At 41.3% G+C, this 26,293-nt stretch overlaps 1 protein-coding gene across 12 annotated transcripts in view; it reads right to left on the minus strand.

The window, feature by feature from the left end:
• WNK3 (WNK lysine deficient protein kinase 3) overlaps window positions 1-26,293 on the minus strand; it is a 145,117-nt gene continuing 118,824 nt past the window's right edge. For 6 of the 12 annotated variants that reach the window (XM_072991382.2, XM_072991383.2, XM_078386514.1 and 3 more), the window contains exons 13-25: window positions 24,185-24,332; window positions 23,252-23,368; window positions 21,254-21,403; window positions 21,103-21,154; window positions 18,313-18,447; window positions 16,283-17,136; window positions 15,332-15,560; window positions 14,783-14,904; window positions 8,592-9,064; window positions 6,008-6,231; window positions 5,417-5,521; window positions 3,800-4,002; window positions 1-3,374 (exon numbers count right to left, since the gene is read on the minus strand). In XM_072991382.2, the coding sequence (XP_072847483.2) occupies window positions 3,045-3,374; window positions 3,800-4,002; window positions 5,417-5,521; window positions 6,008-6,231; window positions 8,592-9,064; window positions 14,783-14,904; window positions 15,332-15,560; window positions 16,283-17,136; window positions 18,313-18,447; window positions 21,103-21,154; window positions 21,254-21,403; window positions 23,252-23,368; window positions 24,185-24,332 (3,142 nt within the window). In that variant the 3' untranslated portion in view covers window positions 1-3,044. The remainder of the gene's footprint in view (window positions 3,375-3,799; window positions 4,003-5,416; window positions 5,522-6,007; window positions 6,232-8,591; window positions 9,065-14,782; window positions 14,905-15,331; window positions 15,561-16,282; window positions 17,137-18,312; window positions 18,448-21,102; window positions 21,155-21,253; window positions 21,404-23,251; window positions 23,369-24,184; window positions 24,333-26,293) is intronic. The other 6 variants (XM_072991385.2, XM_020792951.3, XM_078386517.1 and 3 more) reach the window with 5 other exon arrangements.

Consider the following 26,293-nt stretch of genomic DNA (forward strand, 5'->3'; position numbering starts at 1 on the left):
GGGCATAACTAGGTATCAAAATAATTTATGATAATGAGGTGTTTTAGTTGGGGTGGAGTTAAATCTGAAATTCTGCATAGGCAGGCAGAAAAAGGATGTCGAAAATTCCACAAATTCCTTTTTCCACATCTGGGATAACTTCCAGTTTCAGAATTCTACCAGGAGAAAAAGAATTCTGAAGAAACTGTGCTGGGGGGAGCATGGCTTTAGTGACCACCACAAGCTTAAGCATGCTGTGCTTTAAATTGCTAGTCCATTTTGCCTTATAGGGATACAGCAAAAATCTACTTTGATACAAGGTCTGCTGTTGTTGCATTTAATCTGCCTTTGACACTAAGGGCTACCTCAGACTTAACGGAGCAACAGGGTTTGCTGCAGAAGGGCCAGTGTTAACTACTTGTGTTTCTCCCTCAGCTGGAATTCTTAGTTGGGCCATGCATTCCTAGCACATACACACCGGCACTGAAGGACATATACTTTTTTTTCACACCCTGTGTTTCTGCTGCAGAAACACCAATGCATCCCACTGGCATACCCAAAGTTCACACAACTGATGTGGAAAATATTAAGTGGCCCTCCTAAGCATTTCCTGGCAATGTGAGGTTTTGGAAATGTCATATTATCTTAACTTGACAGTATATTTCAAGTACAGCACAAAATTCCACCCTTTCCCAAATCTATTTCAGAACAGTTGAAGAAGAAGAAGAGAGAGAAAAGAACAAGCCTTAAAAAAAGGGATGTGTTTTATGTTTAAAAAAAGTTGTAACACTGTTCTCAATTCTTCAAACTGAAACTTCCTCCCAAATATATGTAATTTCACTGCTGCAGATCATTGAGATGTACAGCAATGCACTGTTCAAACATCAAACTTCAAAAGACTAAAACTACTTTTTTCCGTCTTTCCAGTAAAAACCTGAAAAGATGCTAAAGATTATCTATCACAAGGCACTGCAAATCTTTGCAGGCAGAACAAAGAGGCTGCATTATACATGGGAAACAGGGTCTTCTGTCCAGGATGGAGAGAGGAGGAAAGAAAGCTGCAAAACAGCCATGTGGCTCTAAGATTTATGAGCTCCACATGCCATTTTTAGAAGTTAAATTAAAAAAATTAGCTTATCTTCACAACCATTTCAAAAGGGGGGGAGTGTTTTAGGTAGGTTTGACAAATCAGTCCCAAACACCATTCAGCCAAAGTGCTCTAATTTAAGAGGGTGTGATTCCATTGATTTAAATGGCACTCAGTTGGTTTAAGTCCATATACTTTGCTTTAACTATACTGTACAATAGTGAGATGCAGCCTCCTCTCCACTCCTCTTGCTCAAAATATTCATCAACAAAGCAGGCTAGCTTGAACATTCAAAAAACATTACAAATCTGTTACAACACCCCAGAGACAAACATTTAACTCTGTGGATTCAAAATAAAAGCAAAGCCTAGCGATTCTCAGTCCATATATATGAAGGGGGAAGTGAGTCCATCTATATATGCATCAGCAAATATTTCAAAGACTCTGAAGAAAGCAGCCCACTGGTATGCAAAATATTCTGACTTTCCAAGTAGAAAGGAACTGTTAAGACTCTATATAAATGAAACAAAGAACAGAAGGATCATGACCCCACTAAATTAAACTTTCTCCATAGTCAATGGCCCATGTAAGTAACCGTCAAACTAGCTATTTGCTGCCAAAATGAACTCACAAGAGCAGCCACATGGGGCAGCTGAAGTATCGCTTATAAAAATGGGGGCTGTTTGGAGTATAAAGGTCCAAGCAGTGGTCACCCTTCATATTAAAGTCTACAGTAAATTCCCAAATATAAGGGTTTTGAATTGGCACATTTTTTTTCTTTTTAGGTTGGATGTGGCTAAAAACCTAGGATGTTTGCCACATACAATGCTGGTAATTTTTTGTTACTTCCATAGATACTTGCAGTACTTCCTTAGTGTGCAACAATTCTCTGCAAATATGGACCGCTTGCTTAATCTTGGCACTAGGTGACCAAGAAGAGCAACCGCATGCACATCTTACGCTTCTAAGCTAGGGGGCTCTATCTGTCTCAACCACTGTGAGTTTAGCCGAATCTTAGTGCACATGACCCTGGTTCCATGCATAATTTTCAGTCAATAAAAAAGTATGTTAGATATGGATTACCAGCAAGGTGCAAATGAGAGAGAGATAGTAGAAAGGCTTTTTTAAAAAAATCTCTAGGCAACTCTCTCCCCTCTGTTCCCACTTTATATGCTATTGTTGCTCCCACCCTGTCCACAACAGAAGATCTGTAGCAGTTACAAAATAAGCTTGGAAAAAATATCAGCCCAAAACTCAAGTACAAAAATCAGGCCAACAACCCAAATGCATCTTTTAAATGCAGTGTGCGTATGAGGACCCCCAGCTGCCATTAAACAGACAGATGATCTAAACTGCCTAGAGACAACCACCAGCCTTGTAAAAGGAACTAACTGGTGGCAAATATGGATGTACCCACCTTCAACAGATTGAAAGACAGCTAAATCAAGTCATACATACATATATATATATTTTACCCCTAGGCAGCCTGTGTAATCTGAGCTGCCAAAGAAACCTAACAGAAAATCAAAGGAACACTAGTGTCACTCTTCACCGCCCCTCCCTCCCCTTCAGGAAATTAATTCAAAAGCCAATATGTGTACAACTTAAAAAAGAATTACTATCATTCTCAAAACAGTAGCAACAAAAGCAAATAAGGGGTAAGAATGGCAAGGAAGGCTCATTAAGAATAAGCAGCACATGGGCATGCTGTCCATCTCAGAAATAATGAGATGCACAGGCCAAAGCTCTCTCAAGTACTTAAAAAAATCCCCACCCTACCCCCAAAGAAAATTAAATCAAGTATTCAAAGAGGAGAATGCAAAGACAGTCTCCTTCCACTCCCATCACACTTTGCTGCAATGGGGAATTCAGCTCCACCCCACCCCCCAAAATCCAGGCCGCAGAATGCAAGGCAGAGGAATGGAATCATGAGTTATAGGCACAGTCCCCATATCTATCATCCTGAAGCCATCCACCTTCATTTGGGACCTGGAGGAATGGGAGCTGGATTCTGCACAGGTGAGGCTGGGTAAGGTGGCATGCCTATCCCTGGCTGGAAGGGTCCCACAGGCTGGCCAGGGATGACCACGGGCTGCTGGACTGTCCCTGAAATTCCCATCCACTGCACTGGGTAAGTTGTCCCCGTCACTGTGTTGTACTGACATACATGGGGCACTCCGTAGGGTGTCAGTGTGCCAGAAAAGGGTGACAGGGGAAGTCCTTGGGGTAAAGCAGTCGGTATGGTCCCACGGATCTGGGAAAGGGAGGAAATCCATGTAGAGGTGTAACCCATCGTTGATGTTGTTGTCTTTAAAAAGAAGAGAAAACAGACACTATTTAAAGTGAGAGTTAAAAATTGTCCATAACCTCTAAACTGCCCTAGATTTCATTAACATGGGAGGATTTAATATAGGAAGTAAAAAAGACTCCACCCCCTACTAGTTAGGAGAAGAAGCCAAGCTGAAATTCCCCAGATAGCTGTGAAACTTGCTTGGTGACACAGCTTCCCCCTTGCTCTGTCACCCTGAACTACCTGATAGAATTGTTGCTCAAGTAAAAGTGGGCAGAAGAGGAAAGCAAAATCATGATTGGATCTTCCAACTACCATTCAATTGCAATCTCTCTCTGCATCTCTCATTACTGTCCATGCTGGTTAGCTTATGAAGTCCTTTGTCTCCAACATCAAAAATCCATACTCTCCATGCAAATTCTGCCCCCCCACAACCTTAATACCTCATATACTTTGCTCCAGCTGTCGCTGTCCAGCCGGTGCTTGTTCTGTTTGATCTGGTTCAGGCTTGGCTTGATAAGAGAGTTCCCCACCTTTTCTTTTGCCCAATCATCGACCAGTTTATGCAAGTCATCCGTGAACATCCCTTTCTTGCTGGCCGGAGTCTGCTGACAAGAAGCAGTGCTGCTGACGATGCAGAGCTGGTCTAGGAAGAAGATGTTTTACAATGCAGGTTCCAGAAAAAGATTGTCTCAAACACTAACATCTGAATATTGCTTGCCTCTTGGGGAAAGGGAAAGGTAGGAGCTAGAAGTAGAGTTGTGATGCTATGTGGGTCAAAAAAAGGTCTATAGCTAAAAAATCTCACATTTGGTTGAATAAGCCAGTGGTTCCCAAATTGGATAACCCAGTTGTTTTTAGACTGCAGTTCCCAGAAGCCTTTACCACCAGCTGTGTTGGCCTGGGTTTCTAGCAGTTGCAGTCCAAGAACATCTGGTTGGGAACCACTGGAATAAGCTGTGCAAATAGCCAATCAGAGTATCTACTGTCTCGAACAGTAGCCTGCCATTGAGTTTAGACTACGGCAGCAGAGGAATCTAGGAAAAAGAATTTGGAGTAGATGGACTGCCCCAGAAGATGACAAAGGCTAGCATGGCATGACACCTATGGGAGGAAGTGGGCCCTTTTGAATCAAAGGAACTTATAAATGAGTTGACTCACTAAATCCCCACTAATTCAATGGGGCTGCTTTAGTGTGACCTATTGCACTAAGCAACAAGATTTCAGTCACTGCATCCTTAACCCAGGAATGCAACTACTGAGATACTGATTACTTAAAATAGCAGGCAGGTGAGCAATGGTCTACCAAGTAGTTTCAGCTGTCAGAGAAATGTTAAAAGTTGTTTCTAAGGCAAAGAATAGAGGATGTCAAAGGAAGCAAGTATTTTATATACCATATTTTTTTGTGTATAAGACGATACTTTAGTCTAAGATCTTTAGATTAAAAATTGAGGTTCATGTTATACACAGAAGTAAGCTGAGGAGAGAACAAAATGCCCCATACCTTGCCTCTGCAAACAGTCTTCTTTCAACCACGAGCCTTATGGAACTGATGTCAGCTGATGCTGAATAAACCAATTGGAACACACCTTGTTGGAGGTGGAGCTGCAGGCAGTGCTCAGATATAACAGGGACTCATAATGTCCAAGTGTTCTGAGCCTAGAATACTCTTAAGCTAAGATTTCTTAATTTTGTGTTAGAAAAGGGGTGTGTGTTTCTTATACATGAAAAAATACGGTACATAAGATGTCACAGGAAACACACACACACACACACATAAAAAATCCATAAATTCCCAGTGTGTCTGGGAAGTCAATTTTGGGTCTGTTCATTCTTTTGTGGAGAAATTCAATGTGCACCTAGAGCATACACCTTTTTTTCTGAGGGCAGGTATACTGAAATGGGTTTCCTCTCATTTCAAATGTGAAGAATGCCTCTGCATATCTAGAGAGAAAAAACTATTTGTAAAAAATTGAGGCAAGTCACTGTGCACAGCTCAACTTTATGCAAACCAAGATATCTAAATTGTTACTGAAACACAGGATGAAATCTACAAGTACCTTGATTTGTCTCGGCTTGTGAACAGCCCTGGTGTTGCAGCAAATGGGCCTGAATGCTCAACTGATAGTCTATCACAGAGGCAGCAGTTGTGGCACAACAGCATTCTGTGGAGCAGAGAAATGGGGGTCAGAAGCACACTTAGAAGCAAGAAAGCTATCTTTTGGATTGAGGGTGAGGAGCAAGACAAAGAGAAGGACTTTATCTATATTCAATATCTTCAGTTTTTTTCTAAACAATTTGAGCATATAACTGTAACTCAGTCTACAGAGACCTTTTTTTTAAAAAAAACTCAGTTTGCATGGGGTGAGGGTCGAAATTATTCTAAGCCAGGCAGTTGTGTGGAAGTTCCTGACTTTTGCTGTGTCTGACAGGAATAAGCCAGCAAGAAAAGAAGCAGCATTTCAGCTCTTGCTAGCACTCCCATGGCGAGAAATGTGAAATTAAGATGGGAGGTTCCTCCTGGGGATAATAACCACTTATTAAAGACTCCATCTCATACAACCGCAAGCATCACCATTTTGCATTATATCTGGGAAGCCTTAGCCCTGATCCATTTTTCCACACTGGTATTGGGGATGGTCACCCCTTACCTACTTCCTTACCAGCAGCAACAAGGCCATTGTCAACATGCGAGAGGGATTGGGGCCTGCTACGTAGCTTGCTTTTGAAAGACTTGGGCCGTCGTGGGGAGGAGAGTTGCAGGGAGACCTCTGAAGATTCTGATCTGCTCTCTTTGATGGAGCGGAGGCGTTCGTATAACTCCTGCAGCTCCCTGTTCTGCTGAGCCTGAAGGTTCACTACCTCCTGGATGTGCCTAAACAGAAGTGAAGGAGAAGAAAGCCTTATCAAGAAGCATGCCCGCTGTACCAGAGCTTGGAAAATTACCTTTTTTTAAAAAAAAAATCCTTTTATAATGTTTAGGAAGGAATTAATTTTTTTATTACAGGGTTTTTTTGTGGATTGGATTGGATTGGATTAGACCATCCCTTACTCCCACAGTGGAGACCCAAGGCAGCATACAAAAATTTAAAATCAACAATTAACACAAACCAACTGAAATTTCAAACTATAGTATACAAACATTTTTGAAAACTATAAAGCAGACTTTAAAAGACCTTTCCATCTTAGTTGCTTGCTGACGTCCCAAAACCCTGGAAAAGCCAAAAAAGAACAACTGCACCTCTCATGGAAGGTAGTTCCATAAGTTGGGAGCAGCCACAAAAAAAAAAAAAAAGCCTTCTCTCAAGTCCTCACCAGATATGTTTGTGAAAGTGGTGGGACTCCCCTGAAGATCTTAATATACATGGACCTCATACAGAAGGATACGATCTTTCTGATAGCCTGGACCTGAACTGCCACGGGCCTTACAGGTCATGACCAGTGCTTTGAATAGGGCCCCAAAATGAGCCAGCAGCCCATGAAGGTGTTGTAACAAGATGGGTCACCCAATAGTTCACAAAAGGAAAAAAAATCTATGTGGTCCTTGTATATAGAACAGATGCATGGGGCTATAAAAGGTACCCTGAACCACTCAGGGCACACACTATAACCAAGAATGACCATCCATCAAGCAAGACTGCAAATGAAAGGCAACATTATTGTCCAGCCATTAGGTAATGCTATTAATTTGGCTGTAACTAGCTTACCTAGTGGGTAAACTAAACTTTATCCTAACTTCTCTGATGGCAGGGGTGCCACATTTTGGTGTCACCCTGAGCCCCAGCTGAGGAAATGGAACTTTTGCTTCAGTGTAAAGCAATGAAAGACTGGGGTGAAAGATTGGAATGCTGAATGGCTGGCAGCCTTTGTCTGGCAAGTTTGGGACAGCTGAATCAACATTCCTAGAAATGAAATTTAAAATGAACACTCCTGGCTTGACTTTGCAGCCCTCATTTTGAAGCTGGCATAGGCATCTAGCCATGGTTTTTGGAACTCCTGAATTATTACTGCACCCAAACACAGATAATTGGTGCCTAACCTGGTGAAGGCCCACATGGGCTGAAACCTAGCATTTGTTTATGATTTTTTATTAGCTGAACAGAAGTATCACCCAACCCCTACACTCTGGATGGTGGATAAGAACCACATGGCTTTCCTCCTTTTTGTTTAATTAAGGCATGTATTACCCTAACCAAGTCAGGTGTCTCAAGGAATGGGCATAGTTTTGTACACTAATTTTAATTGTGCAAACACACCACCGACCTGGGTATCCAGGCTCAAAGTGGAACCCAGAAGTACAAACAAGTTACACTCCTCAGTTTTCAGGGGAAGTGCAATCTCATCTAGTACAGCTTGACTTCCATTCTGGTCTGTCTTTTGATTGACCAGGAGCACCTCTGTCTTGCTTGGATTAAGCTTCAATTTGTTTATTTATTTATTTATTTATTTATTTATTGGACTTATATACTGCCCCATAGCGCTACAAGCACTCTCCGGGCGGTTTACAATTTTTAATTATACAGGCTACACATTGCCCCCCAGCAAGCTGGGTACTCATTTTACCGACCTCGGAAGGATGGAAGGCTGAGTCAACCTTGAGCCGGCTACCTGGGATTTGAACCCCTGGTCGTGAGCACAGTTTTAGCTGCAATACAGCGTTTTAACCACTGCGCCACGAGGCTCTTAACCTTCGTTCATTCCATTACCAACCCCAGGCTGCAATGTTGATTGACTGATTAGATTCACTGATTAAACATCTTCTGATTGATTAAAAGGTTGTGCTCATTGAACAGCAAAATAGTATATTAACGATTTGTAAGTTGAACATGTATAAATCCATCATGTTTTGGTTGCTTCTTAGAAGGGACACTGCTGCTTCTCTCACACAGGGGAGACTACTACTTTTAAAAGCATGTCTGCTATAACACAAACAGACTTTGTCTTTAAAAAGCCAACTTCCTTCTCCATAGGTAAACATATGGAAATTCAACTAATTCATTTATTCTAATTTATATGATTAGTTCAGTAAGAATTGTAATAAGCATGGTTGGGGAATTCTGTGAAACAGATCAAAAACTGAAAAATAACTGTTCCAACGTCTGGATATTTTTAAGTGGTAATGTAATGGAGCACAGAGATAATTCAATTATGCTCCACTCTTTCTAAATGGCAGCTCCTCTTTGGTGGTAAAATCACTACCAAGGTGTTTAGAAGGCCCAATGCTAGCGCTCTTACTTCTCACGCAAACGCTGCAGTTCCACCTTCAGATCTTCATCTTCAATCTCTGATTCATCGTCACTGCTCATTGGGGAAGATGGGGAGTAAAAGTGGGTACTGCGCCTCTTAGTGTGGTTGCCACCCATCTCCTCCTGTGGCCGCTGGCTTCGCTCCCAGCCCTCCAGGCTACCACCCATAGGAGCCGAAAGCTCACTGTCAGAGCTAGGCTGCTTCCGTACAAAACCACCACTTTTTGACCAGGGCTCTGAGGAAGACTGCATGCTGCTAGCCGTAGCCGAGGTCTCCTCCAGTTCCCGCTGCTCTGGGGTGGTGGAAGATGCATCGGTTTCACCCACAGCAGCACCAGTCAACACAGCAAATGCTCCCAGTTTGGGAGAGCCTTCTTTTGTTCCAGGCTCTAAGGAAGGAGGCATCTCACAAGCTTTGCCTTCTGAACCACCTGAGGCCAACTGTTGTGGTACTGTGATCACCTGGGGCAAGCAGAGAAAAGGAGGGAGAAAAAGAAGGCACGTTAGCTGGGTAAATTAATAAACTCCCTCTACCAGACAGTTATGTTTAGAATAGGACAGAAAAGCAGACAGTGTTGGATTCCCAAGAGACAGAAATGCTAATGCAAACTAGTGCTGCAGCCTTGAACTTCATGAGGTGCACCCAGTGTACTCAACATGCCCTAAGGAGCTTGCAAACAAGGCTTTCAACATGCCATCACTCAGTCTCTATCCTGGAGTAGATCCAGACATAAACATCTTCAATTTACTCCACTGTCTCCATATTTTTCAGCTGCTTTTTCCATCTTTTTCTGAAATCCAAAAATATTTGCTACAGGAACAGGCAACATGGGATAGCTACACTACATCTCTTGACTGGAGGCACAACAAGCTATCTGTCAAGATGGAAACTTGCATTTGTGCAAACCCCCACCCCCACCCCACCATCAGACTGCAGAGTTGGAGCAAAAGACTACAAGGGCAAGAAGCCAGCATTCTTGGGATTTCATGGAACACCTATTTCACATTCCTTATTTCTCAATGGCAAAAACTTCATTTACATCAAAAGCTACATAAATGCACACAAAAGCTCTGATATGTATGGCCTAAATAAGAGAGCAAATACTTACCTTCCATTCAAAAATTGGGAAAACAATATAATAGTCCATGCCAAAACAGACCTGGACTGCAGTGGCATAAAAGTCAGCTGATGTTATGGTTAAAAATGCCACACAAAACAAGGAAGAATCTTCTCAGAAAGATCAAAAACAATGGTCCGAGAAAATATTTGTACAGACAGTATTCCAAAGAAAAAAATACCAGTGGGAGAATGGGGGGGGGGGAGAGAGAATGACTCTCTGGTCAATAGGAAGGTTTATAGATTCCATTAAAAGTGCCTTTGAATGAGTAGGGATCAATAGGCCTTGTAAAGGCCTGGCAAGGAACCCTCTCAACTGCAGCAGGACTGTCGACAGCCACACAGGGAGCAGACGGAAAAGAACAAAGTGGTTTCATAAAGACTGCGACACAGTGGAAGGGAGGGGTGAGAGGAAAGCATTACAGCCATTTAAGTTTAAAGGATAGGAATCTACTGATACAGCTTTGTATAATGCTCACTGTGAAATACACAACATGAGAACAGAAAATGCTACCGCACTAAAAAGAAGGGAGAGTGTATGAACTACTGCAGAGAAAAGAAGCGAAAAACACTATCCTTACTCTGCTGCAGAAGCCTGGAATAAATGTAAGCTAAGCCATCACTATCACAGACTAACCTCTTAAAAAAAAAAACAATCACTCCCAGTTTTCACTCATCCTTTAAAAAAAGTACCAAAAGATCCACTCAAAAAAGCTCCAACTGAAAAATGAAGTAATTATTAAGAAAGGTCTCAACAATTAATATCTTAGACAATGTTACCATTTTTCACAGAGTAAACACAATTACCTGAAAAAGCCTTGTACATTTTCTCATGATATATTTCATAGCTGTTTGTTGGACTGCAATCAAAAGCAGTGAAATTAAGGACCCATTACTAAGTTTTTGAAAGGCTTACAGAACTGCAAAGAAATCCAGGAAATGCAGATCTTTTAGCAGATACATGAGAACCTGTGGGCTGTAGGCTCTCAGCTGACTAGCTTCCATACATTTCTCCGCTGTTCCCTGCACTAATCAGCTAGGGCTGGTGGACAATAGGATTGCTGTGACCCCAGCCTACATGTGGAAAGAGAGAGAGGAGGGGGGAGAGGGAGGGAGGGAGAGAGACAGAGAAGGTGGATGGCATGTGGTCCCTGACTCAGGGACAAACATGGTGGCTACTTTAGTATAGAAACTATTAGAATGGAGATAATGTCTTTACAAAGTCAGCAGGGATGGGGGATCGCCTGGGTCCCCTTCCCTTCTTTTTCTATGCCCAATTGGGCATTGGAAGAGGGGGGGGAAGCCTGATAGATGAAGGGGCAAATATAAAAGGGTTATATTCATTGCTTCATATTCATCAGGGTCTCTGGACCTCAAGAATACAAAGCAATGAATATCTGACAAATCAGCGATTGTCTGAAGACAACTTGCCACAGGACTAATTACAAACGATTCTTCCTTCCTCTTTTCCTTTGCATGCCAAGTGAGAAATCCACAAAGAAGACATTCAAATGTTTCTATATTGTCAAGTATGGGTTCCAAAACTTCTACCTTGGGTAACTTTAACTTTAGAACTTACTTCGCAGCAGATAAGCACAAGATCTATCATAAAACACCTCAGACATTCAGGATGAAATGCTTTAAAGATAATATTACAGTATAGCTGTTCTTTTCCCCCCCTTTCTGTCCTTCTTTCTTACTTGCTGCAGAATTAGCAAAGGGAATCAAATACAGATATAGACTCCCCTAAAGGAATCTTGAATAGATAGTCAGAGAACAGAAGAAATATTCAGCTCAGGAGGAACTGGAGAAGCAAGAAAGACCCAAAAGATTGCACACTGAACCATCACTGAAGACCTCAAGCAATGCCTTGTTCCTTTAGCTAACTCATGGTTATATGTATACTGTAATATCCTTCTTATCAGAAACTATCCCAGCCCACATCTTCCAGAAATAATGCTTTGAAATATATTCAGCTGGTAGGCTAATATAATGTAAAGTTATGGCATTCTTGAACCATCAGTGAAAAGGTACTGTGTGGCTACAGCCTACCCCATCATCTCTTGTGGATTTTCCCCAATAAGAAAAAATACAAAGAAACTGTATAGGAAAAAGATACAAAAGGATAGGAAAATCTTAAGAGGAAATGAAGCCTATATATATATATATATATATATATGTCTGGAGTGACCTTGTTGTTGTTTAGTTGTTAAGTTGTGTCCAACTCTTCGTGACCCCATGGACCTGTCTTCCATTACCTCCTGGAGTTTGGTCAAATTCATGTTGGTAGCTTTGATGACACTGTCCAACCATCTCGTCCTCTGCCGTCCCCTTCTCCTCTTGCCTTCACACTTCCCCAACTTCAGGGTTTTTTCCAGGGAGTCTTCTCTTCTAATGAGATAGCCAAAGTATTGGAGCCTCAGCTTCAGGATCTGTCCTTCCAGTGAGCACTCAGGGTTGATTTCCTTCAGAACGGATAGGTTAGATCTCCTTGCAGTCCAGGGGACTCTCAAGAGTCTCCTCCAGCACCACAATTCAAAAGCATCAGTTCTTCGGCGGCCAGCCTTCTTTATGGTCCAGCTCTCAGTTACATACATCACTACTAGAAAAAAAGTAGCTTTGACTATGCGGAGCTTTGTCGGCAAGGTGATGTCTCTGCTTTTTAAGATGCTAGCTAGGTTTGTCATCACTTTCCTCGCAAGGAGCAGGCGTCTTTCATTTTGTGGCTGCTGTCACCATCTGCAGTGATCATGGAGCCCAAGAAAGTCAAATCTGTCACTGCCTTCATATCTTCCCCTTCTCTTTGCCAGGAGGTGATGGGACCAGTGATAGGACCAGTGGCCATGATCTTAGTTTTTTTTTAATGTTGAGCTTCAGACCATTTTTTGCGCTCTCCTCTTTCACCCTCATTAAGAGGTTCTTTAATTCCTCCTCACTTTCTGCCATCAGAGTGGTATCATCTGCATATCTGAGATTGTTGATATTTGTTCCAGCAATCTTAATTCTAGCTTGGGATTCATCCAGTCCAGCCTTTCGCATGATGTATTCTGCATATAAGTTAAATAAGCAGGGGGACAATATACAGCCTTGTCATACTCCTTTCCCAATTTTGAACCAATCAGTTGTTCCATATCCAATTCTAACTGTTGCTTCCTGTCCCACATATAGATTTCTCAGGATACAGATAAGGTGGTCAGGCACTCCAGTTTCTTTAAGGACTTGCCATAGTTGGCTGTGGTCCACACAGTCAAAGGCTTTTGCGTAGTCAATGAAGCAGATGTTTTTCTGGAACTCTTTGGCTTTCTCTATAATCCAGCGCATGTTAGCAATTTGGTCTCTAGTTCTTCTGACCCTTCGAAATCCAGCTTGTACTTCTGGGAGTTCTCAGTCTACATACTGCTGAAGCCTACCTTGGAGGATTTTGAGCATGCAAGTGTGTGAAATGAGTTCAATTGTATGGTAGTTGGAGTATTCTTGGCACTGCCCTTCTTTGGGACTGGGATGTAGACTGATCTTTTCCAATTCTCTGGCCACTGCTGAGTTTTCCAAACTTGCTGGCATATTGAATGTAGCACCTTAACAGCGTCATCTTTTAAGATTTTAAATAATTCAACTGGAATGCCATCACCTCCACTGGCCTTATTGTTAGACAAGCTTTCTAAGGCCCACTTGACTTTGCTCTCCAGGATGTCTGGCTCAAGGTCAGTAATTATCTGGGTTGTCCGGGACAGCCAGATCTTTCTAGTATAATTCCTCTGTGTATTCTTGCCAACTCTTCTTGATGTCTTCTGCTTCTGTTAGGTTTCTACCATTTTTGTCCTTTATCATGTCCATCTTTGCACAAAATGTTCCTTTAATATCTCCAATTTTCTAGAACAGATCTCTGGTTTTTCCTTTTCTATTCTTTTCCTCTATATTTTTGCACTGTTCATTTAAGAAGGCCCTCTTGTCTCTCCTTGCTATTCTTTGGAAGTCTGCATTCAATTTTCTGTAACTTTCCCTATCTCCCTTGCATTTTGTTTCCCTTCTCTTCTCTGCTATTTGTAAGGCCTTGTTGGACAGCCACTTTGCTTTCTTGCATTTCCTTTTCTTTGGGATGGTTTTTGTTGCTGCCTCCTGTACAATGTTACAAGCCTCCATCCAAAGTTCTTCAGTCACTCTGTCCACCAAATCTAGTTCCTTAACTCTGTTCTTCACTTCCACTGTTTATTCATAAGGGATTTGGTTTAGATTATACCAGACTAACCCAGTGGTTTTTACTACTTTCTTCAGTTTAAGCTTGAATTTTGCTATAAGAACCTGATGATCAGAGTCACAATCAGCTCCAGCTCTTGTTTTTGCTGACTGTATAGAGCTTCCCCATCTTTAGCTGCAGAGAATATAATCAATCTGATTTCGGTATTGCTCATCTGGTGATGTCAATATGTAAAGTTGCCTCTTGTGTTGTTGGAAAAGAGTATTTATGATGACCAGCTTGTTCTCTTGACAAAACTCTATTAGCCTTTGCCCTGCTTCGTTTTGAACTCCAAGGCCAAACTTACCTGTAGTTCCTTTTATCTCTTGACTCCCTGCTTTAGCATTCTAGTCCCCTATAATGAGAAGAACATCTTTCTTTGGTTCAGTTCTAGGAGGTGTTGTAAGTCTTCATAGAATTGGTCAATTTCAGCCTCTTCAGCATCGGTGGTTGGTGCATTAACTTGGATTACTGTGATGTTGAAAGGTCTGCCTTGGATTAGTATTGAAATCATTCTATCATTTTTGAGATTGTATCCCAGTACAGCTTTTCCCACTCTTTTGTTGACTATGAGGACTACTCAATTTGTTCTATGGGATTCTTGCCCACAATAGTAGATTGGAGTGGCCTGGAATGGGCCAAATCATCATCACCAGCAGCAGCACCACCATCATCTTACAACTGAAGAGCTGGAAGGGACCGGATCATGGAGTCCTAGTTCTATCAAGGAGGCAACTCCAAACCTCTGTCTCTGCAGCCAGAGACCTAAATCACTGCGCTATTCAGCATACTGGGATATACCTTAATGAACACATTAAGTTATACCTACCTGAAATCGGCCTCGTTGGAAAGATCCAGCCACAGATTTAAAATGACCTGCCACTGTAGTGTCTGTTGTTGCTTGTTCAGAGAGAGAAATCCAGTCAGGAGCAACTTCATCAGTCATCTCCTCTGTTGAGGATTTTTTATTTTATTTTATTGAAAGGAAGGAAGGAACACACACACAAATAGAACATGGTCAGGTAATGCTGGAGTGTAAGGACCCTAACAAGCAACATTCATTAGAAAATATGATTCTAGCATACATGTAGGCTTATTTATTTATTCATTCATTCATTTATTCATTTACTTATTTATTTATTTGGTATCCCAAGACCTACACACTTCTATGTGGAATGAAAAAAACTGGTTAATCAAACTGCAAAACAAAGTGGTAATGAATGGAATGTTACAATGGTGAGTACGGTAGGAAAAAGTTATATATGAAGTAGTGCAGGAAATGCCCCAAAAAAAGAGGGGAGGGGAGAGAAAAGAAATGTACATAAAGAAATCAAAACAGATGTTACCTAGTCTAGATCCCTGACTGTAAGCACACTACCTTGCCGGACTTTTGATCTCTTGAAAAAGCTGGTCTGCCGTAGCCTGTACGCCCAGCTTTTTAATTTGCGAGTCCAGGATTTCTTGCTAATAGGGTTTTTGAGACTAGGGCAAGTAAAGCTTAGGCCAAAATATCCACCTCCTGCATGCAGGTGTACAGCTCCACCACTTGATGCTGAAGCAGGACAGGCCACAGGGTTCTCAGGGAATGAAGCCTCCAGAGACATCTCCTGAATGAGACAAAGGGTTAGGGGAGAAGAAAAGAGGTGGTATTTACCTAAAAGCATCATTGTCATCAAAAGCGCAACCTAGGCTTAAGGGCCTTAGGAGACTACCTCCTCATTAAATGTTCCAGATACAAATCTCCAAACTCAGCCAAGTGCCTAGTCTTGAAAAGAGCCCTTTGATAGGTTAAAACAAGTACATGAGAAACAATGATATCTGTTCTACAATTATGGAATGGCTTGTCCCGGAAAAGACATTTCCAGTCCCAGCACAAAGTGGCCCTAGTAAAGACCACATCTGTACCAGTTCAGACAACCTGTTCTTCTTAAAAAACTGATCTGCTTCTCATATTACGCAAGTATTGACAAAGGTAACAACACCTAGTCAGGATCAAAGCTTGGAAAAGTGTTTTTTCCCATGCTGATTTTGCATTCTGAATGGATGTTTCTGAAATACACTGGCCATAATAATTTGGGAGAATTTTGGAAGCTGGATACAAAAAATGTAACTTTTCCAAGCAGATCAAGTCTGCTACTGCAATAAATCATTGAGCAAGAAAATAATAATAATGCTGGGATAATTTGTCCACAGGGAACCCTTACCTCTTATTTGATAGCATCCACTAGGCTGGGAGATGGTTTGGTATAACTATTCAGCATAATTCTGGATTGCTCCAGTGGCCGGACTATTGCTTTTAACTCCAGGCAATTTCCCTGCCAATACTCACATGCATGCAGAGATCACTGGGAGCAGAGGTAATAGCACTGGGCTCCCTCCTCAGCACTGGTAGACTCTCAGGATGACTTGTGGATGGAATGAGCATAGCCTGAGGATCTGAAAACTTGGTGGGGCTTTGCTGGGTCTCTTGGGGGGAATTTGTATCTAGTACTTCTGGAACTGGGCAGGGGAGAGAATCTTCAGCAGATGATGAGAATGGAGACTCCGCTGCACTTTGTGTGTCCTTCTGGCTCTCAGGAGAAGTGCCTGACAAGCTGTGCTCCTGGTACAGAAGTGTCCGTAGCTTCTCATCCAGAGTTTTGATGTTGTTGTCAACAAAATCCATCTTAGGGGGACCCTCACTGTCTGACTCCAGAGTGGATGCCGAGGGAACACCTTCCTGTCCTGGAGTCTGAGCCACAGCACAGGCCTGTTCAGCATTTATAGAGTTGTCAGCTTCCTCGGTGGCCAAGTTTTGACTGTTGGTCGGTCTAGTCAGGAAAGTCTCGGCAGACAAATTCAGTTCAATGGTGCCCGATGCTGGGTGGGGTATATATGGAGACAGGCAGGTTCCCTCGGCCTGAGCCTCCACCCCTGAAGACTCCAGCCAAGAAGCCGAATCATGAGCAGCCACGTCATTGTTGTCACCCGCAGTGGCAGGCAGATGCATATCCATGCTAGCTTCCACTTGGTGAGGAAGAGCTGCCTGCTCCATTTCTGATGTCTGGGGTTCAGATATCAAGCTGTCCTTGATCAGCTCATTTGAGGGAGAGGGAGGGTTGGCTCTTTGATGGCTGCTAAGATTTTCCACAGCCTGTGGACAATCTTGGGGGCTATCTTCTTTGATATTTTCCCTTAGTTGGTCTGTAAACACAAGAGGTGAACTAGTGAGATGAACTGACGGAGAAGTTAAATCGAAGCACAGCCCCTGAAAGGCCCCAGAGCATGTTAATTGCTATTATTGCTTCTTCTAAAACTTACAACTCCAGAGATTGAGCCATTCTCAAATGAGCTCATGACTGAAGATAAAATGACCTGTAAAAGCCCTGACTTAATCTGTGCTCCATGCAAGCAGCTCAGAAAACTAGAATGATCTCATTTGAAGCAGGACAGGGTCATTAGAAAGAGAAGCCTAGAGAAATGTATGGGTGCTATGACATAGGGACAGGTAGTGTAATCTAGAATGTTTGTACCTCATTTATTTATTTTAAATATTTATGTGCTGCTCTTAGAATCCCCTTCCTCAATTCTAATAAGAATAGTTTAAAACTTTACCAATGAGTATAGAGTACAAAAGTGGGAAACAGAAAAATAAAGGGAAAACAAAAAGATACCTGAGAACATTCTAGGTTTAGACATGTACAAGTCATGGCAATCTAAAACAAATCTTACTGTTGTGTCAACACCGTGATTTTTAATTCATTACCAAATATGTTGCCTGGTTGTCAATTATCATCACAAGTCTGATCTACATTTCATTACACACATTATTTCTTAGTTCTCAATAAAACAAACTTAATTTCTGTTTGGAAAAAATATAATATAGAAAACAAAGCAAGGGCTGGCATCATGTGAAGAGACCAAACTACTCTCAATAAGAATTCTATGTTTGAAGAGGCTGGCTAGGTTAAGTGGCTAATGGGCAACTGAGTCTGACCGAGTGTGAGGCTGACTTGCGTTTCTATATTGAAAATGTCCAGAATTTTGCTACAAAATTGTCAGAGTTGTTGTTGCATAGTTTATCTTGTACTCCTTTGAAAAGAATCTGCTTATTCATGCTAGAATGTAAATGGGGGGGGGCAGGGAGAAGAGATGCAAAGGAAAACACCAAGGTAATTCTGTCAGAAAAATTACTATGGATGAACCTAGCTGGCCTCCTCTTATGCCATTTCCTGCTTCCATCCCACCCCTTCTAATGGTCTGTGTTCAGTCCATCTGTATTGAAAAACAGTAGATCTTTCCCATATTCTGTCTACGTAAGATCCTGCCCAAGAGACAAGTCAGAGAGGAGCCATGTTTTTTAGCCCATCCCATTTTCACCTGTAATCTGACACCCAGGTACAGATGGAGTTGACTGAAGAAGAGTGTAAGGTGTCTGGGATTCTCTGTTCCTTATTGTCTGATTGATGCAAAATCTCCAGCGGCCAACAGGGGATGACTGGGGAGCAGAGTCACCTACAGGGAAGGACAGTAAGAGAAAAAGAAAAAGAGAGAGAGAGAAGTCATCAGGGGAGATCACGGTCGTTTCTGCTGTGTGTAACAACGAAAAAGGAGGGCTACATCAGAATGAATGCAGGAACAGCAAAGTAGCTGCAAGCAGGAGAAGTGGCATAGTCCAGCAGTCAGAATCTTGAAGATGACCTTGATACACTAAGGCTGAAGTCCTAACACACATAATAGGGAGGTAATAATCAGAATTAATCCAGTGAGACATGTGTTCCGGTAAACATCCCTACATGTATTTTCTAATCTTTTTAAAAACATTTCTTAATTTTTGAATGTCCTTTTGCTTCCAAGGACACTGAGCAACATATGTCATGGGTCCATGTCCCCATACCTTCTCACCTTTCCTTGGATCAGTGCACATATAGAGGAAAACGTAATAATAGAATTAATACTGACACTGGAACAATTCTGCTTTTGCTTTGCCTCATTTCCACCATTTCCTTTAGGTTGGGAGGGACTCATTAGCAGCAGCTTCCCCAACCATGCCTTCACCAGGTTTATCACAGATCTCATGCATATCTCTTCTGCAGGGTCTGTGTTATATCACGAAACAGTCCCATACATATCTTCAGTGAAATCTGAGTCAGGCAAGTATGGGGCACACTGGGTACATACTGTCCCATGTTCCACTCTGTTGCTGCCATAAGCATGCTCTATTGTAGGAGTATTTTACCCACTGGAGCAGTCTCCTACCAGTATTAAAACACCAAAAGCTATCCCATGACTCCAGATTGTAAGACAAGAAGCTCAAATAATCCAGCAAGAGTGTAAGATCAAAATAGTTTTATTGGTCTTTGCTTGTTTTTCCATAAAACGCTTTCCCGTAAGTTATCTCTTTGGATTCTATATTGACATGGTTGTGTGTGGATATGTTTTCTCTGCTAGTGTAATAAATAGCCTTTCCTATACCTCCCACCTCAAAGGTTATTTTTTTCTAAGGTAAAAAGTTCAACACATTGGCATAAGCACAATGGCATAACCTGGAGCATCAAATAGCTGCTAATTAACAAGTCTCAGAATGAATTCCTATTCACATACTGAGTCATTTAACTGGTGCACAACAAGGGATTCGATCATGGACTTGTTCACTAGAGGCTATTTACTACTCCATGTTGCACTATTGAACTTACACTGAATTTGATTCAGGCCAGAGTTCACTCTGCTTACAACACACATTGAGTAAGAACAATAGTGTATAAAACAGAACACTGGCAATCCTCGATCACTAGCAAGCTAATCATGTCTATTGCTGTTATATTTACTTTTTGAAATAAAACAAATGAACATGCATCAATATGTGTATTTTAAAAACACAATATATTTAGTCACTGTGTGGAGCCACTAATAAGGCATGGGGCTAGGATCCAAAGAACTACATGCTGGATTAAAGGGTTAAAGCATGCTTGATGAAATTTTTTGGCATTTTGGTCTGCTTTTGAAAGACCCATCTATTTCTGAATTGGCTAAGTGTGTGACAAGGCAGAATACTTAGTTGGAGAAAAAGTTTACCACCTGGCAAGGAGAAACTAAAATACATTCACTGGTTTCAGAAGCATATTCAAAGGTCTCTTAAGTAAATATACAGGATTAGTTATGTAGTTCTGTGGATCCAAGCCAATGTATTAAACATTGCAGTCCACCAGAAACAAAGAGATGTATAGATTGGAGGTAGTAGAAATTACACATCAGTGGCAGATGGACACCAAATTTCAGGGCAAAAATTGGAAAGCAGCATTGTTCTGTTGAGAAACGAAACAGCTCAATACTAACAGACTGAAGATAAGCACAGTAAAAGTTTGGGTCCAGATGCTAAAACATATTTGAAAAGCAGTCCCTTGTAGTATCTGACCTGAGCTGTAGTGCGTAAAGGAGCACAGCTGACAATTTTCATTCCTGTTTAAGTTTTTACTAAGCTAAAACCCAGTCAACAAAGAATCTCATTTTTGCTCAACCACTGTTCCTGTATTTCTTGCATGGGATCTCAGCCGTTCCAGCCATTTAAATGTGAATGCAGCAATTCCACAATTCCACCACAACTGGCACCACACACATGAATTTTGCTGATTATACTCAGATTACCTTTTCCAGACTGGGTACAAAAATATGAACTAGGCAGATAACTCGTCACTTGTTGCCACAGCAATACATATAAAGAAACCAGACCTGTGAATTCAACTCCTTCAGGAAAAAATAATGGTGACATCTCCAGTGAAAGCATCTGGATTTTAAAGGTAAAACTGAAGCTCCCTCTTTGCTCAGTTTGTAACTGTATCAATCCAGAGTTAATATCATCCTAACAACATCCATTAAGAGTCCATACAACCTTTCCTTTACATTAACACCACTCAGATCTTCAGAATCTTCTAATACAATTATCAGGACCATTGCAGAAATTTAAGCACATGAAGCAAAAGGTAATGCAAAAGATAATAACGAACTCCCACGTAGAGATTTAAAAGGAGAAAAGCCAATACAAAGGACAAAGGCCTTCATCCTTTCTGAAACATCTACTGTTGCTATGATTTTCACCATTAAAGGATGGTGTTTTTGCGTTTTGAGTTGTTTTCTTCCTTCAATATTAAATGGTTTAAAATAATTACTTACTGCCAGTTTGAGTAGATGCTGGGTTTATCTGAACTTGTTCAGAAGATCCTGTCTGAATTAAAAATGAATAGATAAATATAAAAAGGGAATTTCCCAACACAAGCAAACACCATTCCAGAAAACTGGCGTTGCTTAAACTAACAGAACTTACTTGGGTAGCTGAATCAGGAGCAGATTCCATTCCAGAGACTCGATCTTCAACAGGAAGACTGCGGATAATGTCTTGGGCCTGGCACACTATAGCCCTCAACTCATCAACAAACTTCTCCTTCTCATTTTCCAACACAAAGTTATCTTCAACCTAGTAAGCAGGAAAGGGGCAAAAAAGCAAGGTGGGAAATGTAGACACAGCCCTCACTATTGCCTCTTAAATTCTACATTTTCCCCATACCCAAACCGCCATATCAAATGTTAGAACAGCAACAGATGATCAAATCAATTAATTAAAAAGCATCAAACTTGCATACTGTGATTATATATTATATATTATATAATTATACATTATATTATTATATACTGTATTATACCTTCCAAAACACATCCACAATATTCTGTCCTTAGAACTTAAAATTATTATAAAACCTAACAGAGAGAAAATCAGTCCCCCCAAAGAAGAAAACATTCATTAGCTAAAAAGTGATTCTCTCCCCCACTCACCAATAGAATGCTTTTTCTTTTCTTTGTTACAATATCATATGCTAACATGGTATCAGAGTACTGTATCTAGTTCTTCTACATTTTGTACAACTCGAATAATCTTAGCTTTCCAAAAGAACAATCCCATTTGGCAGCAAGAAAACACATACACAGCCAGAATTATTGAAATTCAGTCAGTGTTCTTACAACAAATCATCTCGTAATTACACAAGTAATAGGGAGGGAAAATACTGAACCTAAAACCATAACATTATATTAACGTATTTGTTTAAACTGTAGAAGCACACGGGGCTCCCATCCAAGGAAACAATCAATCCATGCCTGCTTAGCTTCTGCAGTGCTGCTTTATCAGGGGCTCTCCGCCAATTCACAGTACACAGTTTAAACATCACTTGTCAAATAATACCACAATACAATAAATCCCAGATGTACAGTATGTATGAAGGAGTGCTTTGCTCACGTTGCAGCATCAAAAACTACCAGATAATGCTGTTTCTTTACATTATGTCCTCCTAGGGAATCAATTCTCTTGATGCAGTACTTACAACATTATGAATCAAAGGATGAACACTTTCTTGGCCATACGTCCCACTTAGCGGGTGGGATCATCTTCTAAGTACACATATATGGACCAGGTTGCAAAACATAGGTTTAAAGATTAATTGTCAATGCCTCTTCCCACTGATGTAATATAGTTCAATCACAGAATGCAACCTTTCCTACTCACTCACTAGTTACTAATTTTTATGACTAAGATATAACTCAAGAGTAACAGTTGACCTTGAGGGGAAAAAAGGACAAAAAAGAGGCAAAATATTGTGGCACTCTTTTTATATTATTATTATTATTATTATTATTATTATTATTATTATTATTATTATTATTATTATTATTATTATTATTATTATTATTATTATTATTATTATTATTATTATTATTGTTGTTGTTGTTGTTGTTGTTGTTGCTGTTGCTGTTGCTGTTGCTGTTGCTGTTGCTGTTGCTGTTACTGTTATTGTTTTTGCCTTTTCTTCTCCTTTCTCCTTGTCTTCCCTTTGATTTTGCCAACATTCTAAGATAGACTAGCCTTGAAAACAGGTGACATGAAGAACTTGAGGAAAGCCAGAAATTACAGTTAAGTCAAATGGTTTATAGAATTTTAAAAAGAAAAAAGGTTCTTAGACGTGACATTTCCAAAACGAATGGTGCCTGGATGAGTTTAGACCACCTCCAGGAATTCCTCCATCAGTGGCCAATCCCTTCATTTTTACAATCCTGCCTCAAAGCCATTCAAAATTAGTTCTCAAAATAATCTATCCAAGACCAAGTCACACAATGTGCAAGGCTCCAGCGGTTCCATAACTTCAGAAACGCTACAAAGAAGAGGCAGGATAATTGCAAGTTGTGCGGAGCAACCCACACATTTCAACAAAAGACAACTTAAATGTCACTAACGAAACACTATCTATCGGCAAGCAATGCCTACAAAACTTACCATGTAGTCAGCAATGTCTTCTGGAGCATCTCCATCAACATCAAATTTAAATGTGACCATTTTATTGTTGTGAGTCTCCAGCTGGCACTCCACAGTGTTGTCCCCTGAGGTTGAAACCTAGTTGAAGACAGAACAAATCCTGTGCCCTGAGATCATGGTGAAGTCTTAGGCAACAGATATCATCTCCATGTGATCAGTAATTCCCCCATCAATCTCATAAGCAAGTATGGGCAAGTTTGACGGGCATGGGAAGCATGTTTTCATCCCAGCACCTACTATGGGCTGCATCATGCCCAGGGATGACCTGAACTGAGGATGGGAGTGGGGAGTTAAAGCTAGAAGTGACCTGCCATTTTTTTGTGGTTTGGAGATGGCAGCAAATCCCCCAGGCAAAATCAAAGACCTTTCACCAGAGAGATAAAAAACAGGTTGCTTACTCATAACTATGGTTCTTTGAACAGTCATCTGTGCATTCACATATATGAAATTTGTCTCATGCACGGATGAAATTAGACATCTAGGTGTTTCCTATAGCTAAAGCAAAAGGAAAACCAATCCCCACCCCTTGTTTTCTTAAAGCAGCTGACCCTGCCAACATCTAGCTCAGTTCTGGAAAACTGCTGCAAATTAGAGTGAGGTCAGAAGGGCATTTGCCTTGCTGTTTGGTCTGCTGCACGGATGGCCAAGCTCACTCCTTTTGACATAACTGCTCAAGTGGACCAGCCATTCCCCAGAACATTCCTACCCACACCTTTCTGGGTCCCTGTCAGTGGCTACTACTGTTTTGGTGTGAATACAGAGCATGCTCCTTTGGTTTGGTTCCAGGCAGAATGTCTTAAGGTTGGTGCCAAGCCAAAATACTTTTTTTTCAGACAGCTGCTCTGCCACTGAATTCCACTGTGGAACTACAGCTAGAGTATGAACGATACAAACCTGTAGCACAGTGAGCTGAAATTTGGTTCCCTTTTCTGGCCGGGCACAGGAGGTTCTCCTCTGCTTGCTCTTGTCTTGTTTGCCATTTCCACTTGGAAGGTCAGACCCACTGGCACCTTCTTTCAGAGTGGCCAAGTCAGGAGTGAGTCTGAAAAGGATAGGAAAAGAAGGTGAGCCTTCTTCAGGAGACTTTCTGTAAGGGAAGTAGGAGAGGGGTGCCCTTCCATACCTTCAAAGAACACAAGAGCAGCTGTGCTTGATCTGTTTTTGTTTTGCTTTACAGTTTTGGTTTACTCTACACTATATTGGGTCACTTTATTATGTAGCATTGTGAAATATTTGCAGTTTTATGAATCTCACACATCACATTGTTGTCCCCTAACAAAGGGCAAGCTCAACATGCTTTTAATATATAAATAGATCAAGAACCATAACCGAGAAACGCTCAGGTTGATTCCTCGTTTACACAGAAAAGCCCTCTTAACACATTGCATCCAGTAGAGGCACAAATTCCATTTAGAGACTAATAGGCTTGAAATTATTTAATATTAATGTAATTATCATTTTAGAGGCATTTAATATACACAATACTTTTAAACATCAAATTTAAATAACCATGTCATTGTAAAAAATGGTTTCAAATCCATTTCTATACACCCTGCCGTGAGGCAGCAAGTTCTCAGTGTAAACCTCGGCACAATCACACATTCATTAAATGACGTTTAAACATAGATGGGGAAACCTTTTTCAAGCAAAGGGAAAACTATATTTTCCCGCTAGGAATGTTGCTGGAGTTTTATGCCAGTGGTGAGTTTGCCCAAGCCCACATCCTCTCCACTGTCCAGAAATGCCCCCCCCCTTCTAGTCAGACACATTCATACATCCACACATCCCACCCACCTCAATTCACACAGAAATACAGCAAGCTATAAAGACAGAAAGACGGCAGAGATGGGGATGGAGTGCATGTATGCACAGATACGTGTGAATGTCATAGGGAGGAGTCTCTAGATGTGGCACTGAAGTGCAGCTCTCAAAAACCTATCTACAGAGAGGACATGGCACTCCAGCTGAAAAAGGTTCCCCACCTATGCATCAACCTTCAGGTGAAAAGGATCCATATGTCTTGGTCCTGTGCAAGTAACTCTTGGCTTCCCAAAGTCACTGCAGCAAAATGGGGCTGGGGCGGCGGCGGGGGGGGGGGGAGAACCAAGGGAAACTAACTCCTGCATCCATTGTAGTAATGAATGAAGCATCTTCCAAAGGTGCAAAGCACTTTGACCGCTCAGGAAAACCACTTCATAAACAACAGCTACGAATTCCACCACTTCTATATATCAGTGATAACTAGAGATAATGCCGGTACAAGCTAGATAGCTCAGTGGGCTGGGTACCTGGCTGCAGGACTAGAGATTACACATTTGCTTCCCCCACTGGTCCTTGTAGAAGAAGAGTCAGCCTGTCTACTGTGGAGCAACCTGCATAGTTCCAGAGGTACCCCCAAAAGAAGGGGCCTCCTCTGGGTATTCAGTAACTAAAAATCCCCCAGAAAGGGTCACTATAAGTTGGAACTGATTTTATGGGATATAATTATTTACTATTAGAAAGGCATGCAGAGGTATGTGTTGGACAGACAAAACATTTGGGAATCCTAAAAATGTGGTAAGATAAAGGTAAAGCTTCCACTTGACAACTTGTCCAGTCGTGTCCGACTCTGGGGGTGCTGCTCATCTCCGTTTCCAACCCATAGAGCTGGCATTTGTCTGAAGACAATCTTCCGTGGTCATGTGAACAGCGCGACTAGACACGGAAGGCCATTACCTTCCCAACAAGGTGGTCCCTATTTAGCTACTCACATTTTTACATGCTTTCGAACTGCTAGGTTGGCGAGAGCTGGGACAAGCGACGGGGGCTCACTGTTGCATGGATTTGATCTTACAACTGCAGGTCTTCTGACCTTGCAGCACAGAGGTTTCTGTGGTTTAACCCGCAGCGCCACCACATCCCTTACATGCATGATAGTATTTATTTATTTATTTATTTATTTATTTATTTATTTGTTTGTTTGTTTGTTTGTTTGTTTGTTTGTTTGTTTGTTCGTTCGTTCGT

This window comes from Pogona vitticeps, chromosome 2 (assembly GCF_051106095.1).
Source record: "Pogona vitticeps strain Pit_001003342236 chromosome 2, PviZW2.1, whole genome shotgun sequence".
Classification (NCBI taxonomy): Eukaryota; Metazoa; Chordata; class Lepidosauria; order Squamata; family Agamidae; genus Pogona; species Pogona vitticeps.